We start from the raw sequence: 20,377 nt of genomic DNA, 5'->3' as shown, positions 1-20,377 counted from the left end.
TTCAAATTCGATTGTTTCGAAAAGGAAGCATCATACGAGAAAATTTTATTCCACCTTTCTGGTTTACTTATGCATGTAAAATCAGATCCTTTCGAGATGTACTACCAGTGTGGAAACACCCTGCACATAGGCTACAACTTTAACATTAAATATCTGATAAACTAATGGCCATATGCAACTGAAACAAATATCATTGGCTCCAGAGTTCCAAGCTCTATCTTCAGAGTTACACCTTGGGACCTTTCCTTTTAAGTATACCAATAATATAGTATAATGCGAGGAGCTTTTCAACTGGTGTTATAAGCCGAAAAGAAATGATTCTACACGCAAAAATAATTATATAATGTAGAATAAAATTTTTCCATAAGATACTTCCTTTATAAGACAATCGAATTTTAAAGTCTGCTGAAGGTGTTATGGGTGCAATTGAATATCTACTAGATGTCTAACGCATCTGATAATAATTGCTTTACGTTTTTTCTTATTGTCGCACGAATACGTATGTACGTGTTAGAACAAATTTAAAAAATTGATTATCTCGAGAAATTTGAATCTACATTTTTCACTTATTTTTGCATATAAAATCACCTTCTGTCGGATTGTACCACTATTTCAAAGATACCCCTGTATTATACTGCATTTTTAATACGTAGTATTGTTAAACTGCGGATTTTTACTCGTATACATATATATAATTTCTGGTTATATAAAGCATAATATGGAAACTTCAGTAAAGCCCAGTGACATTTTCGTTTTTTTTTTTGAGGGGGGGTAATAAAATTCTTAACAGTGGAAATAACCTTGTGCGTAATTACGATTTCCACAAATTAGACTGTGAAAACGTGAATCTGCATAAAGATCCGGGGCTTAGTCGTTGAATGCATGGTTACTTTAAACATGGCGACTGTTGTTTTACGGTTGGCGGTACAATTGTTAAATGCATGTTCTTCCATGGAAGTAAGTCGAATTTTTGCTTCACTTAAACATAGTTCCGCTGAAAATAATGATGATACATTTTGAATCTATGATCTTTATATCATACGTGACAATTACTATATAGATATCATGTGGTTGTATCATAGTATAACAATTACTTTATTCAATTTTTATTGTAACATTACTTTGCATAGGTTAGTGTAACGAAATTGTTCAAATACTTTTTGTCATCACTCGGAATGCTTTAGTACCTACCATGCCCCTAGCTATATTTTTTCTATTGAAAACTGAATTTTTAAAAAACTACATCAGTTATACAGTAACATAATGCAAAGACACGACGAACTACTCTGCCCTAACTAATATAAAAATAATATTCTATTGAAACCTGCTATTCTAAAGAATCATTATACACTTTAGGTACAACATAACGTAATACATCATGTAATTTTTTTGTTGAACCTAAAAGACCGCATTACCTTCGTTAAAGAACGACACAATATGAAGACACGATTATCTTCCCTACCCTAATATAAGTGATACAATTTTTCTAGTGGCAACTGGACTCCCGAAAAACTGCATGAGTTATGAAGTGACATAATACAAAGGCACAATGAACTGCCCTACCCAAAAAAAGTGCAATACATTAATTAAAAGATGACACAATACAAACGAAAGACAAACTACCCGTGGTGGCTGTTTCTAAGACAGGCGACTTCACACAAGTTCATCTCCGTGGATATTGAGGGAGTTTCCTAAGGTGTGTGCACGCATCCGTAAGACACACGTCAAATATAGGCGAAGAGAGCGCGAAAATGGGGCCGCGCAGCACCAGATGTCGTTGGGCCTCGTTGCCGTTCCTGTCACGTCATTGCTATGTGTTGCCACGATAAATCTGGCATGTCCGAATCTCCCGCGTTATTACTTTGTGCCATACGCTCCGCTCGGAGGGACCTAGCCGCATGGTATATTCCGTATTTCCAGTTTTGTCCTACTGTGTCCTATTTTTTTCTGTCGAAACGTACTCCTTATTGCCTTCATTTTCATTGCACGTGCCTAAGCGACCACTACGGAGATAGGGCGAAGGCATTACGGCATCGATATCTTTCCGAATCGCGAGAACGTGGCCGAACGCTGATACAAATGCACAAATGCGTTCATATTTACGAAACAAGACGTGATCGGACCGAGAAACGAGTTTAACCCGTGGTTTCCTTCGTCGAGCAACAGTAAAACGGGCTTCGCTCATAAACATGTCACGTGTGATCAGTGATCGACGTTTGTATACTTTTTTTGACAACTCTTTTTAGTTACAGAGATTCTTCGAGCTGTTTTGAATATTGTGTGGGATTTTATGAAATTAACCTTTGCAATGTCAAGCCCTTTTTTGTTATATAGATTACTAAGGGTTGGACGGGGGGAGGTACTTTATGCTCATCCAATAAATATGTATAATTTCTAAAAAACTTTGGACTGAATATATCTGTGAATAAAGGGTTTAAAGTAAAATATTCCTTTAAAGTAAAAAAAATGTTGCAAATTCAGCAGTTTCGTAAGCAATTTGTTTAAGAATACAGAACTGAAGTTTCAAAAGGGTAATTCAGGCAATTGAGTCATTTCCATTTTGACAATAAGCACAATTCTGAAATATAACAGTTTTCTTCCATTGTGTTTCCCACATACATATCTGTTACATGAACCATATACAATTGTTGTATTGTTTAGTTTACTGTATTTCTCATGTGTGTTGTGGTATCCCTTTATGCATCGACGACTATTTCATTATTTTTTTTAACTTTTCTCACATTTCTGTGAAACAGTATTAATGTTCTCGTATGAAAATAGATTTTTACACAATATCTAATTTTTCAGAAATTTTTATGTAATTATTTTACCAGGAATTCATAAAACAGTAGTATGGTGGCCTTAAGCTGCCCCCCACCTCTGATATTGAGAGGGTTAATGTGAAATTCTTGAATTATAAAGTAGAAGATAGTCAATGTTTTATCCTCGTAATACGTAAACAATTATGCATGGAAAAACAGTTGAGAAGACGAGAGTTCACGAAGCTTAATGAAGATAATGTGCGAGATCATAAGTATTTTCTCAAAAGTTTCCAATATTTCAATTCATCCTCAAAATTTTATAATATTTGAAATGGCTCGAAACAATTTCGTGTGAATTCATTAATAACGATTTAGTCATCTAATTTTCTAATCTAATATTCCGATATTCTTTTAGCTCTGTTTTCTTCCCTTCGCATCCAACGTATAGACAGTCTAAAAACAAGTAAACTTTGCTGTTGCGCGTGTTCATAAGACGGCAAAGTTCCGAGAGAAAATCCTTGTAATACCATTGAGAGGATTCCGGAGATAAAGGAAAAATCGCTGTTGATCCTTTTCTTTATTTAAAGGTGCTTACAGACTTCGGAACACTAAGCCGAGGGGTGGTCCCATTCCCTCGATAATACAGACTTTTCCCTCTTGGTTTCAATCGAACCACTGAAACCCCCTTTAATATACAGAATTAACAAGCACTTTCTTAATCTGAGACGGATATCTTTTTACTTCTTCCACAAACAATATATCACTCCATTTTTCTTTGTTCAGATATTTCTTATAATTCCTTATGCTATATACAGGATTTCTCAACTCCAAAAATATAAAAAGAAAGACAAGGACTGATACAAGAGGTACTCAGGAACTAGCTTTCTTCTCTAAAATAGCAGCCATAAGTAGTTTATAGTAATAACAGATAACAGTTTATTCATGAGTCGATTGTTTAAAAAAATGAAATAATTTCTTACGTTATGGATTTTCTCAACTTGAAAAATAGAGAAAAAATTATGATAAAAAATACTCAGGACTTTGTATTCTTCTCAAAACTAGCATTCAGTAGCAGTTTATAATGATAACGAATAATGGTGAATTCATGGGTCAATTGTTTAGAGTGCAACAACGTTGACATAACAAAGTGAGCTAGAAAAAGTCATAACTTCTCAACGTGATAGACGACTGCTCCATTACGAGAACATTCCTGATCTCATTGTCAGATCCTTTTTCATTGAAGAATTTCGCGCTGAGAAAAATATTCCTGTAGCATCTAATCCTTCCTTTCTTCGTATCTCGCACGCTGTTACATTTTCTTATTCTCGTCAATCAAAATGACGCTAACAAGGAGAAGATTTAATGGCATTAACACTATTAACTCCCTACGACGCTATGTAACTTTAAGGTCCACCTTAAAGGTGCACTTTACTATAGCTGCTTATAATTAGTGATCGTTTAGGACGATACTCTACTAAAGTAACTGTCTTCTATATATACATTATGTGAAGAGGCATTGGATAACCGCCAACGCTGATCACAGTCACTTGTTTGCCTCGTGACGGAAACGAACGGATCTTTCACTTTGTTATCACAGTAACTAGTAACAGTGAATAATAATATTAATAATATTATTATAAGTTTTACTCTAAATAAAGTTAGTCACTTACTGTTGGAATTAATACACCGTTTATGATCGAGCAACACATCATGTCAGAAATATAATTGGAAACTGCTCGAATCTACTAAAATTTTTATTTACATAAAATAATTCAGTAAGCATTTCTTAAGGTTCTGGAGAAGAAATTTTATGAAATAAGTGTTTAGGTACTTGTGCTATACGACAGTACTCAGGTACGGACCATTAAGTAGAACAATCTTCAAGTAATCATAGTTTTATCACTATTTCACATTACCCGACCAAAAGATTGCATACTTCCTATTAATCTTTAAGTAGTAAAGCATACAGAATTGAAACCGTCTTGCCAGTTCAGAGGATCGAAATCCCCCAGTGTATCAAGGTATCGAGACATTAAATCCCTCAAAGCCGTATTCTCATCCTCACCGACAATAACGAGCAGCAGAACGGCCAGGGATTCCAATAACCACAACTCGTTATCATTTCTCCGCCAGCTGATAACTGGCTCCGTCCAATGAATAATAGACGGGGTATGAATGGCCACGCATTTCCCTCTTCTCATTGGACGCCGCCCCCACCGGTATTCATCGCGCAGGATGATCAGTAGGAATAAGTTTAACGCCCCCGTTGAAATTGCCAGGCCCCGGCGCGGTGAGAACCCTGACAAACTTTTGCGCAACTTAGGTAACAAGGTGAGCTCGTCAAACAATCGTGGGCGCTAGGCCGTAGATGAAACCACGGTATTGCCAATCGGTTTCAATTGGGTTTCGGGTTTGGGGTTTCGAGTTTCCCACTTGATTGGATCGATAAGCGCCGGATCGACGGGTAAAGTATAATTAAGACACGGTTTAGATCAATTAGGAAACAAGAGAATGTTCGCGGCGACGAAAATATTCATGATCGAACCGTCGATAGGCTTACCCTTTTGACGTTCAATTTGGGATCTAGACTGCGGAAGTTTATGCAAATTTTTGCTTTCAGATACGAATATCTAAAAATTAGAATGGGGCAGAATTATGAATGTTTGTACCAGAGGCTTTGGTAAATATTTATAATAAGGAAGCCACTTCCGACCTCGATAATTTTTTAATATATTGTCCAGATCATCATCCTGAGTAGTATTGTGAAGGTTTTAGTTCGGGGTGCCCTTTGTAAAAAACTTATTATCAAAGAAAGTTTAATATCGTACTTTAGTAGTATTGATAAATAAAATGACATATGTGGTCAAGGTCAGCCTTCTGAGCGATCTTCAGAAAGGTTCAGTTATCAAATGTTATTTATTAAAAAGTATTAAGAGAACAATGATACAACTTCTTGAACTATCACTAACCAACTTTGAATTACTTTTTTCTCTTGAACTCTGTCTAACCAACTCTGAAGGATTATACTGATCAGAGTTGGTTAGAGGCAGTTCAAGAAAAAAAGCTTTCTACTTGAAGTGGTGTGCCTGGGATTGATTCTACTTGCAAAGGGGTGACTTTAATTCGATGAGAATGCCGATCATCTAAATAATTATTTACTTAAAATTTTTTTGATGACAACCTTGACAACATATTCGAATATCATCGAAATCAGAGGTGGTTCCCTTATTGTAAATATTTACCGAGGCTTTAGTACGTTCATAATAGCATACAAATGGTATTAAATTGCATTATGATCTTTACTTTATTGCAGTTTCCAAGTTAAGGGATGCTGTAAATGCAGAAACATCCGCCGTTTGGTAATTATTCTTTTCTGTGAACCTTCTATCGTTTTCTGTAGCAATAGTTTGGATATTGCACGAGCGATTCGTGTTATCTTTCACCACAAAATATTTACAAATATAAATATCGTATTTGGTATATTTCTATGTAATTACAAGACTGCGGATGTTTATGTAAATTCGGATGTTATGTAATTCGCAGTCAAATATAAGAACTTGGTCCAATGTCTCGAGATACGGGGAATAATAAAAACAAATTAATTAACAAATGAAAGATGAAAAATGATGTACCCTTTATTTTGAGTGAACTTCATTTGCTTCAATGCCCATTTAAAGAAATAAATACGACAAATGACAGATTAAAACATTTAAAACAATACCCTTTTTATTCGCCATCCGTTGTGTAAATGAAATTCTGATAACTACTGTTTCTTTACACATTGGATATAAACCGCAGCGCAGATTTCATACCACATTCAGGAAGAATGGATTATGAAAGAAAATAATGAGAATACCCTAGCTTTTTCAAAGGTTACATATTTCAAGCTACATATTTAACCCAGAGGAATTTAATTACGTTAAAACATTTTCAAGAAAATTACATTTCTGAAATAACGTTCCGGAAATGGACCAAGTCATCCAAAATGCAGTTCATCAGAGGGGCATTTGTAAATGTTTAAAATAACATCCATGCATTCTATTCTAGATACATTCAGTTTGTACGAACTGAGGAACTATTTCAGGTCGTATTATAAGAATAAATGAAAAGGTGATCAAACTGACTGCATATTAAATATTACAGTCTCAACGTTAAGTACAATTTTTGCGGACTAAATGTTACAATCGTTATTATCGAGATAATTAGTATGGGAATTAATAGAACTAATGAATATCCAAAGTACCCTTATCCTTAACGTTGTTTTTCTCAAATTAAAATGTGAAATATATTATTTTAAATTTGATTAAAGAAACGTAATTGTATATTAAAATCTTCCCTTAACCTTCGTACTTCTGTTCTTTTTAAATAATTTTTATAAAATCGATGGAAACTTGGTTAGCACCTTGCACAATTAAGACAGAGTTCCATTGTTGCTTTAATAAACAAAAAATTGATTAATAGTAATTCATTGTTAAGGGAAGACTTTCATCACATTATACGTTAATTTCGTTTCGCGACAGTTGTTTCGAACTGCCACAAAATCTCGATGTTCATCGCGGAGTCGAAGACCTGAGGACCTTGATTACAGAGACAATAGCACGCACTTTGCTACATGAAATGAACAGTTCTCTTAATAGGTGTTCCTCTCGCATCGACGTACTTCCCACTTTAATGGGAGTACTCGAGTAAATTCGCGCATGCAACCGTCTCCACGTATAGTATAGACAAAGGTCGAACTTTCGCCACCTTCTGCGAACGGTTTTATCAAACTTCCCGCCCAGTCCAATTGGATGAACACATTCTGCTCGAAGACTAAACAGTTGATATCATCGTCGTGCCATTCTAGATCAACGCAACGGAAATACCGGAACGTATAAGAGGCATCACGAAGCCGACAGACATCTTGTTTCCAAATTGTTCACGTGTGTTGCATTAAATCGACTCGAATCGTGAGTTTGTGACCAGTCACTAGAACCCCTTTCGTATTAAATGTGTCAATAAGTAGGTAATGAACTCCTTCTTTTCAATAAAATTTTTAATTTCGAACATCTTACTGGTATTTCAGTGTTAAAAATGGTGACAAGTCTTCTAGATCCAGAATGCATATCACTGATACAGCGGAGATGTCTGATTTTTTAGAAAATAGGTACTAATTTTGTTAAAGTGTAATTGGTTATTTATTGGTACATGTACTACTACCTCTGGCACAGAGAATTTAATCAAATATGTCGATATGATCACTGTAGGAATTATTTACATATTTATGTATGTATATATTGAATATGGAAAACGACGTTATATGAATATTGAAGAAATAGAAAAGAAGAGTTTGTATCATTCAGGGGCAACATTAGCAGGATAGTAAATATCCATGAGTACTTATCGAATATAGAATAATGTAGTGTCCATAAATGTATGGAGATTTGGAAAGGCTATATAAGCAATATTACAGAATATTAAAATATTTTTAATTTTCTTAACAATGATAATGGAAGTTATCAAAATCTATATTCAACGTTTGAAATGATGAAACACTTCTTCCAATTAATGTTTCATTTTTTCGTCGAATGAATACATGAAAATATCCATTTCTATGTTAATATTTCACTCAAATGAGAATAACTATTCCATTCCATTTATTTCAATAATAATGTTTTAAAATTGATTGGCAGATGAAAGGAAGACTAAAACATACATTGCAATGTTTATTAAAGCAAAAATATCTGAAATATACAACATAGAGTACCAATAGTGAGATACAGCGTACAAGGTAGTTGCCAATGTTCCTGTCACAGCCTGATTAACATCTGAAGCTTCATGTAAATTAAGCCAGATTGCTTATTGATTAAGTGTCCTCACTGGAAAAGTAACTACAGACTTACACCATAAGTATACAAAATAGCCTAAAAAAAAGGGATACAATAATTTCGAATCATGTATTACCTACGTATTAGAATCAATGACTAAATTCACGTTTGTCATTTTACTTTAATTACTTGACCTATTAGGTAGATGTCCAATTTACTGCCACCTTAAGACTCTAGCGTAACTTCATTTAATCATTTTACGCATTATTTAATCTAAATATCGTCTCAGTTTGCAATATAATATTATTTAACATATTTGTCATTTAGAAAAATAGTTTCATACATTAAACATGGAGAATTAATTAATAATTAATTAAAATCTGCGAGCAAGCCCAATATCCCTATAATTGTTAGTTCAAAAATGAAAGTAGTTTTTATATACTTTAACAATTTATTTTATACATTAGGTATCAGTTGTATAGTAAAATTACGGCTCTTTCTTTAACACGATGTCGCCATCATTTCCTACTTACGTGGTCGTGTTTCTGACGCTCAAATTGCACATTGATTTTTCAAAATTAATTTTTACAGACCAAGTAGGTGCAAGTACACGTATTTCTTTGTTTTCATGTAAATCAGCGTTCCATCTTAATAATAAAATTTTTGTACATAATTTTGTATACATTACCTTTTTATTATGAAAATTCATAAAATAGCACTATTAGTAACACTGGCAGTAATTGGGACATTTACCCTACGTCAAAGTTCACAATCAACGGAAACATCTGCGACAGGAAAAAGTACCAGAAAAACTGTACATTTCAGTATTGATCGTGTCACACGTCCAAAATCCAAATATTTTCCTCGTACTCACTAAAATCATTCTTAATCACAGAATTTCAAATTCTTCCACACAAAAAAAGGCAACAGAAAATTGAAGCTCCGTCCAGCGACGTCGCGAGTAGCATACTCGTGTCCCAATTTTTACTATTCGTTTATGGTGCATCGCGAAGCAGCCGAAAAATGCGGTGGAAACGGTCAACAGGCTGGATGCTGGAGGGGAGAAAAAACGGGGAGCCCGTGGAATGCCATTTGTTCCGCGCTGTTAACCGCATATGTGACACGAGCGTGGCAAGGTAACAGGTTCAATGATGCTGGGCCGAAGCAATGAATACCGTTTGTCCCGCACGGTTCACCAAATTAAATGCGACGCACTTTTTGCATAACGCCCGCGACTAGTCTCTGCGTAATGGAACCTGGCGTGTCCTTTACCTCGCACTGGGCTATTAGTTTTTTCCCCGTTTGCTATACAGGGTGTCTGTTTTAACTGGACCCAGTGGAATATCTTCTAGAAAGCTGAAGATATGAGAAAAATGTTCTTAAGAAATTTATTTGGTATGAAGAGAGACCGAATGTGGTATAAATAATTTTAGTAAATATTTAGAATAAAATTGTGGCTAATTCTATCGTGTGGTACCAAAACCTACGTAACCGTAATACTATTCCGTTTTGACTACTTAACATAACAGTAATTTACAACCTACTGCTACACTAAATAACCTCACGTGAAACATGAATGAAAAAAATATAGCGTCCCATTAAAAAAAAATTAAGTTGACCTTGGAATCTGCTTCACTACTTTACCTAAAAATAACATTATTCTTAACACATTGTGACCCTCTTCATACCAAGCAAATTTTGTAAGAACATTATTTTTTATGCTTTCAGTTCCTTGTGAGATATTCCAACGGATTCCGTTCGACGAGACACCCTGTATATCGCGGTTGAACGCCCGAAAACACCCCGTCCCGCGATTATCATCGTGCGAACGCACGGAAAAATTACGAGCGGTGTCGCGCGACTGCGCGTTCGAATTAGGATTTTACGGATAGTCTTCGGAACCTCTCGCGATTTAATTACATCCGCGGTAAAATATATATAAACCCCCGTCTGTAATTCGAGCCTCTTTCGGGGCCCGGATGACTTTTAATTAAAATCGTAATTTTTGTTGAACGTAATTGTCGTTACATACCGACTAGCGGCGAATCATTAACATCGGAATAAATTCGCGCGCTGGCGCCCGTTGAATGGACAGCGGTGGGTGGTTGGAAAACACAGGTGAATCGGGTGGAACGGAAATGCGGTTGAATTTTGAAAGAGGAGACGTATTGAGGGAAATGTCAAGGTCGGGAATGGGCTGTTGGGACGATAGAATGGAATTAAAAGCGACTGAATAAGATATTCCTCGTAGCATTTGCTTTCGTAAACTTGAATACGCTACTTCTGGCAAGGAACTGTTGCGTGACCTCGAACAGAGGTAACGTTGTTGACATAAGTTTGTAAGTAGAAAATATTACTAAAAATGAATAATTTTGAACTATTTCGCAATGATAATTATTTGGTACTATTAATATGATTTGTTAAAATTCTGTTTTACAAGTGCATGTAACAATAGTGGTTGTTTTCTCGGGGAGAATCTTTATTAATATAGAATAGTTGCTGGAGCATCTGTTACTTCAAATGATTTCTTTTGTCATAACCACAATTGGGTGTACCAATAAGTAATATACTATTTTATATGAAATTCTGTTTTCTCGAAAAATATTTAAACATTTATGGTAATTATGACAATAATATTTGGTAAAAGTTACGTTTATGGGTTGCAGTTTTCGTTACCTTGACCTTGATATATGTTGTTAAGGACCCTCTTCTGAATAATCTTCGAGAAGACTTAGCTGTCATCCGTTTTTCAGTAAAATGTTATTAGCAAAAACATTGCAACATATACCAGTTATTCCAATTACTCTAATCAACTCTGATCAACTCTAATCGGTATAATGCTTCACAATTTGTTAGAGGCTGTTATTTGTTTTCTTAAGCTGTCTCTAACCAACTTGGATCGATATAACGCTTCAGAGTTGGTTATAGACAGTTCAATAAAAAGAACTGTTATTCTCATAACAACTTTTTAATAAACATTAGATAACTGAAACTTTCTAAAGGTCACTCCGAAGGGTAACTTTGACAACATATGTCAAGTGACAGGTCATTTTACTTATTAATACTACTAAAATACGATAATAAACTTGTTTACTAATAACTTTTTAATAAGAAACGAGCGTCGGCTAAAACTTCTTTGGGGTTACTCAGTAGAGTATTCTTAACGTAACTTTTACCAAATTGTACTCCACCCTTACTGTAGCCACAATGAACTAAGCACTTATTGGTAGACCTATTATTTGCAATTACTATGGTAAAACTTGCATGTCTAGTTACTAAAATAAAATAAAATCACAACACTAACTTTAATGTAATGACAATTACTTTTGTATATACTTAATGTAATATTTGGAGTATTTAATAATATTTAAATTAATTTCATAATGTTTTGAAAATAATTACCAAATGTAGAGTAATTTAACGTGCAATTACACTAATTTACAGTCATTTGGTGATCCAGGCTCCACTATGAAATTCTTATGAAAGGTGGTCGCCTAAACTCAAAAATTGACATGAGACGTAATTCCATGGACACATTTTTGAAATATCGCCCGATCAATTTTTTGGTAATTTTTTAAAAAGACGACCCGATGTTATTGGCCGTATCTCGTGTTACAGTCCACCGATTTGATCGCGATGACCCCTTAAATTAAAGGTAATTAAATTACACACAATTCTGTCCTACATTGTTTTCCAATCGGACCAATAGTTTCGGCGAAATCGAGCGAAACTTAAGAAAAATTTCATTTTTTGGGACCGAAATTGAAATCGAAAATTCACTGTATCGCCTGGAAAACATAGAAATTATTCTGTGACGTCCAGATTCTTATTTTTTATGTAAGGTACGCACCTTTGCAAAGAACACAAGTCCAACCTGAGCAAAATCCATGGACAAATAAGGAAGTTATGGGCGATAGAGTGGGAGTGTATTCTGAACTTTTTCCCTATTTTTTCCTGTTTCTTGGCGAATTAAGTATTTGTTTTGAATGAAAACAACTTTAAATGTATTTTTTCCGCGTATTTATTTATTTATTTAAGAAGAACACAAATTGAAATATATTTTAATTTATTTTATTTTATTAAGGATCAATGAAAGCCTGTATTTTTTGCGCGTGTCCATTTACAGTCGGTCATTGTTGGAACGCGTTGCGAAACGATTCGTGTATACGATTATCAAGAACGCGTTAAATTTTGCAACCGCGTCCGGTGAAGTCGGATAAATCGCGAATGAAACTGTAAAAATAGTCACGGGTGGACACACCCTGTTTACGCGGGACAGTATTTAGCATAACGTTAATTTAGATGGAGTTTGCTGCACGGTTGCGTAAAGCAATTATGTCGGGGCTAATTAAGATACGCGGATAGCCAAGTTATTTACGAATAATTTCACGAATATCATTAACGGCAACACCGAGTGTAATGCGTGACTTCTTATCCGGAATTTTACGTGACTTCGAAATACTTTTATTTACAGAAAATACAACAAGGAACTGAAAATCATGCTTGATGAATGTATTTTGACATGTAATGATACATTATCGTTTCGTAAATTAGAATTTGTTCATAAAGACATTATAATCAGTGGCTAAATTATCGATTCGTTTTTCGAATTTTAATGTACTGTTCACGACAATTTTCTACGTGTCAAATTCTTTATGATCCTAAATTTCGAAGTTACAAGCTTCCGCGAAGTGTTCGGTGCTCCTGATGAAACTTCGCTGGCGTGTAGATCAGCTAAAAGTAGGGACATGTGTTCTTTGGTAACTTGAGTTTGAAAGATGAAACAACTTTAAAACTTCTTCGTTTCATTTCTATTGTACCATTTGAGAACTTATGAAAACTAGAAGCTTAGAAGAAACCTTAACTAATGTTCACTGAAGTTTTTATAATACTTTTAATCTCTTCAAATTCGTAAAAAATAAAACAACTAAATATAAAATTTTTATGTTTTAACAACTGTTTAGAAGAATTAAAATTTTTATAAATATTTGCAGTTGAATTATACAATAGTTGGGATAAGTGTACTATCCTCCAGGCAAGTAGTAGAAAGTAGGTATCTATTCGACAAGTAGAATAAGGACAGTGTCTAGTCGAACAAGTAGAATCAGAACATTGTTTAGACAAACAAGTAGATTTAGGTAGAATTCCGGTCAGACCCACAGAATATAATGTAACAGGTAGTTTAACAATCACTTGCTAGTATAGATGTTTATTTAAAATGATTCGTTAAATTATTTAGAAAATACTAAAACATATAAAACCGCTGAATTACTGAACTGTCTAACATAAGACAGAAGAAACATAGAAGATTTCGGAAAATTGTTTGCAAATATTTAGCAATTCTCAAGGTCACATTCCAAATACAATTGTAATTACAAAATAATACTTGTTTAATTATTCTCAATTAATTAAACATATGTTATTCATTTGTAACTACTTCCGAGAGCATAAACGTTCAATTATCATTACTCACGACCGAGGATATTTTTTATTATCTGCAGATTTTGTAGAATCAACGCATTTGTTCTCGATATGACCGCCCTCAGTCGCAAGTATATCATGTTAAACGTTATCCACAGCAGTCAAGCATATCTTGGAGGCGCAACACAGTATAATTAAGTACCATGATACACACTACGTAAATTACTACCTTCAGCAATTTAAATTACCATGCACAACACATGAAAATTTTATATTACTCATGCCGGGATCGTTAATTAATTATTACTACCTGTAAATTTTATCTTCACGCGCAAAATTTCGTTTGGTTATCTAGTTTACGATTCGAAGGACATTTACGGTTATTGTCATGCTTTATAGACTATAAATCATTCGCGAAACAACACTTTATTGCATACGAAATACTAATGACGAGGGATTATTTTCGTTCGCATATGGTTGGCAGCATCTACCGCGATATAACTTTTATGTCGCGTCCGTCCGCGTGGATTTCTCTTTCGAATCCGCCTGGAGTTGTAAATTCCAGGCTCGACCGTCGTGGTACGCGTCCGGTTGCGAACTGTTGCCCGCCAAATTAATATTAGGCAACTGTTTCAATTTCTTAGTGAGAAAAACAAATAATTGCTCGACCGTTGGAGCTGGCGAATCGTGATGCGAATGTTGTCGAATGATTGTTCGATTGCGAGTTAATGCGAATGAATTGAGTCCGTGTGACTCTAGTCGTAACGAGTATCTTTTGCGAACGAGTGTTTGCGAACGAGTGTTTTCTATTGAATGTTTTCGACTGAATGTATCTTTTCGACTGTGTGTATCTTTTCGACTGTCTGTTCGAGTTTCGTGTGACGTCGCGCTTCCTCAAAGTTTGATGAAGGCGTGACCAAAACTCGCCTCCTTATTGGTGATGCCCTGAAGGGGAAGGCAAATTTCTCGGGTTTTTCACGCGACGCGGAGGTGGAATACCTCTCCTTCAGGGCGAAGCGGACGTCAGGAAAATATCGCGCACGTGGTCGCGGTGCGAGTTGACCGCGACGAATTTTCGAGTCTCTCAACGGTAGGGTTTTATGATTATATTGTCTGCGAGTCAGCGCGCCCCGGTAAGGCCCGGCGCGGATGGGTCCCAGGTTACCGAGCGCATGTGGCGGACTGCAGACCAAATGTTCGCTTCTTTTGTCTATTATTCTCTTTGTGTTAACGAAATTAAAATTGCAAAGGGTCGGTCTTGCAAAATATATAAATTGACTGAAAAAAAAAGGAATAAAATAATAAAAAGTAACGGTATCGTCTGACTGTATAACCGTCGTTTCGGTCTACGACGGAACATTTACATTTTCACATTTGAGACCATATACTTTCGTTTAAATCCGAGAAGTTCGGGAATAATTTAAATTTCCTTATTTTGGTGTGGTTTACAATTTGATGATAGCTTTGAGAGTCTAATTTGAAATTCTTTAAAAAGAAAATTTATCATTTCATATTTGTAGATTTAAAACCATGTGTCTTACGATAACGATTGAAAGTTTTTATTTCTAACCATTTATAGAATGCTATTTAAGAAATATTCAATATTGCAGTGTGAATGTAAAATTTCATAAAATAAATTATTGAATACCGTATATTCCATGATTAGGATATGCATTTTTTTTATTAAATAAAATATAATAAACAAATAAACCATGCGCATAGTAAGGAATGTCTAGTTGTTCTTTTAACCAGTTTTTTACAATTGAAAAGTAGAAAATCTATTCCAAGGTGTGTACTATTCATTGTAACTCGTTGTCTGATCATTGCTTACTTTTTCCACTTGCAGATTTCAACCAATTTCTAACAATTTTCTCTTTATTTCGTTTGCATGACTACAAACACTAGGAAAGCTTAAAGTGTATTTTATATCATATAGGTATACTTTCATTTATATTTTGTCTACTTATTTTTCTTTATTGTAATAAATGGACCAGAAAAGGCACTCAAAGGACTCATGATCAATGAAAAAAAAAGTATATGTATGTATATAACAACTAAATCAAAATTGTGCCATCAACTAACAAACTCACCATGTTTGTTCAATGTTATCATGGTAGTTTCATTAAATCTCTGTAGAATCATTTCCCCGAAGGGTGGCTCTATTATACTGACTGGGTCATAACGTTGCTCTAGATGAAGATATAAAAAAATCGTAAAGGAAAAATGTAGGTGGTCTAATGATCATTAGCTTCTTATAACACAATTTTTTCGTAGATTCTTTAAACCTTATTGTTTTACATAAACAAGTTCCTTGACTCCTTTTAATTATAAAAAGATTTTAAGATCACACTTTCAACGTTCACCATTCCTCTGACTACCATATTTATTAACATTGTACTCACAATTTTACAGTTAACATTCTGTAAAATTACTAATTTTCTAGAGAACATGGTTCCTAACAATTTTTTCCATTCTGACATGGAACAAAGCCCTACAAGTCCAGTTATCAGAATCACTCTGCATAATTAAACAAAGTATGCATTTTACATGTATTTTTAATCAAGATAAAATAGTCTTCGCCCCATAATTCCCATTTTAACAACTGTTTTACTCTTTTCGACGAACACCACGCATTACCCTGGCGAATAACGCCATCCAACCATTTGTCAATCTCTCGCAACGTCAACAGAGCGCCAGCAATCACGTGTAAACGTAAAAGAAGGCACTGCTGCACGCATAGTTGACGCGTTCGCCCGATCATTTTTCAACGCGTATCTAAAGAATCTGCACCACAATTTATGGTGCTTGGTGGATGTTCGTCCTATTTGGGAGTCATTTTAGTTAATTTTCTTATGAGAGTGAGTCAAAAACGTTCTATTTCAATTTTTCCTTCATTTTATTTCATTCTCTTCTACACATATTGGTTACACTATTTGGGTACTCGTTCGTAGTGATCGAGCCACTGTGTTTTTGCCGGACGTGTTGCCTGGATACGAACGCATTCGAACAGCCAACTTCCGGCTATAAGTTAAGTCTTGATGTGCCGCGTGGATGCAACTTATGTTCGACGCGACGACCAAAGCAACTCGCGAGACTTTACGGCAGGTAATTATCTACAGAATGTGAACGTGTACGCTTAATAACGCGCGGTGTTGTCCCACAAATTTGAAAAATTTCTGTCGCTTGTGTTATGACGTTGTTGATATTCGATCGATGATTTAGAATTGTGGGAAATGTCGGGCGACCAGGGGGAATATACGGTACTGGAAAGGAGCAACAATAAAGACAAATAACACCGGATCGGGACGTGTCGTTCCATAAATAATTTTCTTTCTGGTTTATTTTTTATGGGGACACTGGTAGAAATCATTTGAAGAATGAACTCAATGTTTTGATGGTCATTGTGACAGACAAGGATAGGCAATATATGATACTGGTGTTCAATAGTGACAGTCAGTATAAATTTTTGGTACTAAATTAAGTTTGAAAATGTGTTACTTATGGGATGATCTGGTACACTGCAAATTAATGTTGCAGTAAGTACTGTTATTAGGCTGTAGATATTTATGCATATTCATATTTTTTTAAAAATAACCATAGATTGTAAAAACAGGAACAAATAGAATTTTCTAATCCCAATGATTTGTTTGCTGCGGATTCAAATAAAGTACGTGTTAAACTTGAACTTTCCATTTTATTGTGTTTACTCAGGCGTATCTGCTACAAATGCATAAAATCTACAGTGTAATTATCATACGCAGTTTTAGTGTGAACTTATGACTAATTTTAGTGGAATATTTTTATTAGTAAACTATGCTTTTTTAATCATTACGTTAGCTATACACCAGCAATACCAAAAAATAAAATAATACAAATAACTAGACAACTTCAAGTAAAAAGGTGGACAGTAATTGTACTATAAGCCACATGTATTGCAATGTATCGATCATACACTATTGATAAATATAATTTTATATCTTCTATTATTACACAATCACTTAATATTATACTAAGTACACAAAAGGAAAGCTCAAACACATAAGAAGTGATTCTACATGCAAAAACAAATTGAAAACGTACAATAAAACCTTCCGACAAGCTATTACTATATATAAGTAGCTTCGTTATCAAGAAAATTGGATATGTAAACTCGTCGTCATTCACCTGTACTACCGAGCATGGCTGATTAATTTGTCAGTCCACCACTTACTGTTTCTACTGATGCAGAGCAATCGTTGATTATTTTTATAATACATAATAATGCGCAGAACCAAGACCTGACCTAGGGATGTGCCGATGAGCATGATACCTTACACACATGTCTGTTACCACATACAGTCCCATTAGTGTCAAATAAGACCGAAAAAAACGTGAGTGTCTTATAAACCTGACGAGACCAAAAATTACAAATACGGTATTTATTCATACATTAAAGTTACCAAAATGAGTTTCATTAACCAAATCGTCGTTTTTACTAATAATGTTACAAATCACAATGTTTTCATGTACGAGAAATACATTGAAGATAATGGACTTGAAAAATTTTTTAGTGCCTTTTACACCTGACTAGCAGTATAGTAAAAGCGGTGTACAAATCGCAGGGAAATCGATCGAGCGTGAAATTAGGCAAAACTTTCTTCCCATTACCTGGATGTACGGCGTGGCAGTGGTTGAGGAGCGGCAGCCAACAGAGCAGTAGCACCGCTCTCTGCATCTGAAACAAAAACCGCAGGTATTTTTCACAAGCGTGTCCCGTTTAATTACCATTCCGCGGCGCCGACCGTCTTCTAATATAATTATACACTGATTAAAATCCTGTATAAAACGGGTCGGGATCGAGGGCTCCCACGAAACGCAACGAAATCGTGGGAGCGCTAATTAGATAGAAGATCCGCGGGTCGGAGCGAAGAAGCCGACCTCGGGTATCCAGAATTCAGGAACGAGCAATTGTGCCCGTGAGTAACGTGCACGTGGCATGAGTAGTGATACGATCGACGTTAATATATATTACACTCGGGAATATTAATAAATATGGTATTTAAGGTTCGTATAATTCGGTTTAATTAGTGCTCATGAAATTTAAGTACTGGAGAAGTACTTGATGGCACTCAACTATTCTTGAAGCTCGCAATGTATCAATTTAGGGTACGAAAATGTTCTTACAAGTAGTTCGAATTGTGAAATCTTTTTCCAGGAATTTTCAACTTCATGGAGTTTGTAAATTCACGTGAAGTGTGCACGATTTCACAATTATGTACAGTGTGTTAAAAGAAAGAGTCTATGACATTAGGGACTTATACATATGTATACTCGCCGAGTGAAGTAAAAAATGTATAATTAACGTAGGTTCTAAAATAAATGAAAGCTTTCTCGAAGGAATGAATTCTTTAGTCAGTACTCAGTTCTCTTTCTCCAAAAAGAGACGTATTCGCACGGTTTGGAAATACTGATTTCTTTTGTTTGTTTACCTGTAAAAGTTGTTTGAGTACTATATAAAATTAACTTTAGTTCCGACTTGTTTCTTACTTATGTGATTTTTATATTATAGTGTCTATAAAACTTTTTATTTGATTAACCAAATATTGCTGAATTCTGATAAATCATTTAATACCAAAAAAACGCGTAATATTGTAATAAATTTAATTGATGTAATATTTACTATAATTTACTTTTAGTTTAACGAAAATGAGGTTATCGGGAAGACAAGATTGAAAATCTCGCGGTATTATAGAATTTACTTAAAAGGAACACTGAAAACGTTTGTAGGTGCAGAATTTATTTTTTGTAATTAGATTAAACTTTTTTAGGATAAAATATGCATTTCATACGGTGAAGATGCCGTTTATAATAGATTTATAAGAAATAGTTCAGTAAACATTTCTTAATGTTCTGGACAGGAAATTCTACGAGATCACCGAAAGCGTAATGAATATATTTTAAAAAATACTTATAACATTATAACATGTTAAAATTGTCGTTTTTTACTTTGAATGTTATTTGTTAATGATTACATTTAATTAAAAATTTTGTTTATATTTATTTATACATGTATTGTTTTTTAACGATGATTTTAATACAGACGCTCCATAATTGGAACAGGATCCGTAATTGGGACACATACCCTAAATTCAGACTGATGGTGATCTGTCCGTCCCTTTAACCGCTAGTGCGGACTTAGCGTAGCTTTGTAAACTACCTTCATCTGAGCTTAGTTGAAGGTTTTTGTACACTAACATAACGTAGGCGGGGGTAATCGAAAACCATGGGGACTATTTTAATGATTAATATCTTTCTGTATATTTCAAAATTTGCAGTAAAGTTTATTACGAAACAACGACATTACTTTCCGGTAGCCCTAGTAAGAAGACTATTTTTGTACACTAGCAT

General features: G+C 34.7%; 1 protein-coding gene across 1 annotated transcript in view; it reads right to left on the bottom strand.

Moving 5' to 3' along the window:
- LOC107190522 (cubilin-like) overlaps window positions 1-18,704 on the bottom strand; it is a 242,546-nt gene extending 223,842 nt beyond the window's left edge. Inside the window, exon 1 of the mRNA XM_015579331.1 lies at window positions 18,638-18,704. Within this exon, the coding sequence (XP_015434817.1) occupies window positions 18,638-18,704 (67 nt within the window). The remainder of the gene's footprint in view (window positions 1-18,637) is intronic.
- Between the last annotated feature and the right edge of the window lie 1,673 nt (window positions 18,705-20,377).

The sequence above is a fragment of the Dufourea novaeangliae genome, unplaced genomic scaffold, assembly GCF_001272555.1.
Source record: "Dufourea novaeangliae isolate 0120121106 unplaced genomic scaffold, ASM127255v1 scaffold187, whole genome shotgun sequence".
Classification (NCBI taxonomy): Eukaryota; Metazoa; Arthropoda; class Insecta; order Hymenoptera; family Halictidae; genus Dufourea; species Dufourea novaeangliae.
Note: the sequence above shows the minus strand (reverse complement) of the source record. Positions and strands in the feature narration are given on the sequence as shown.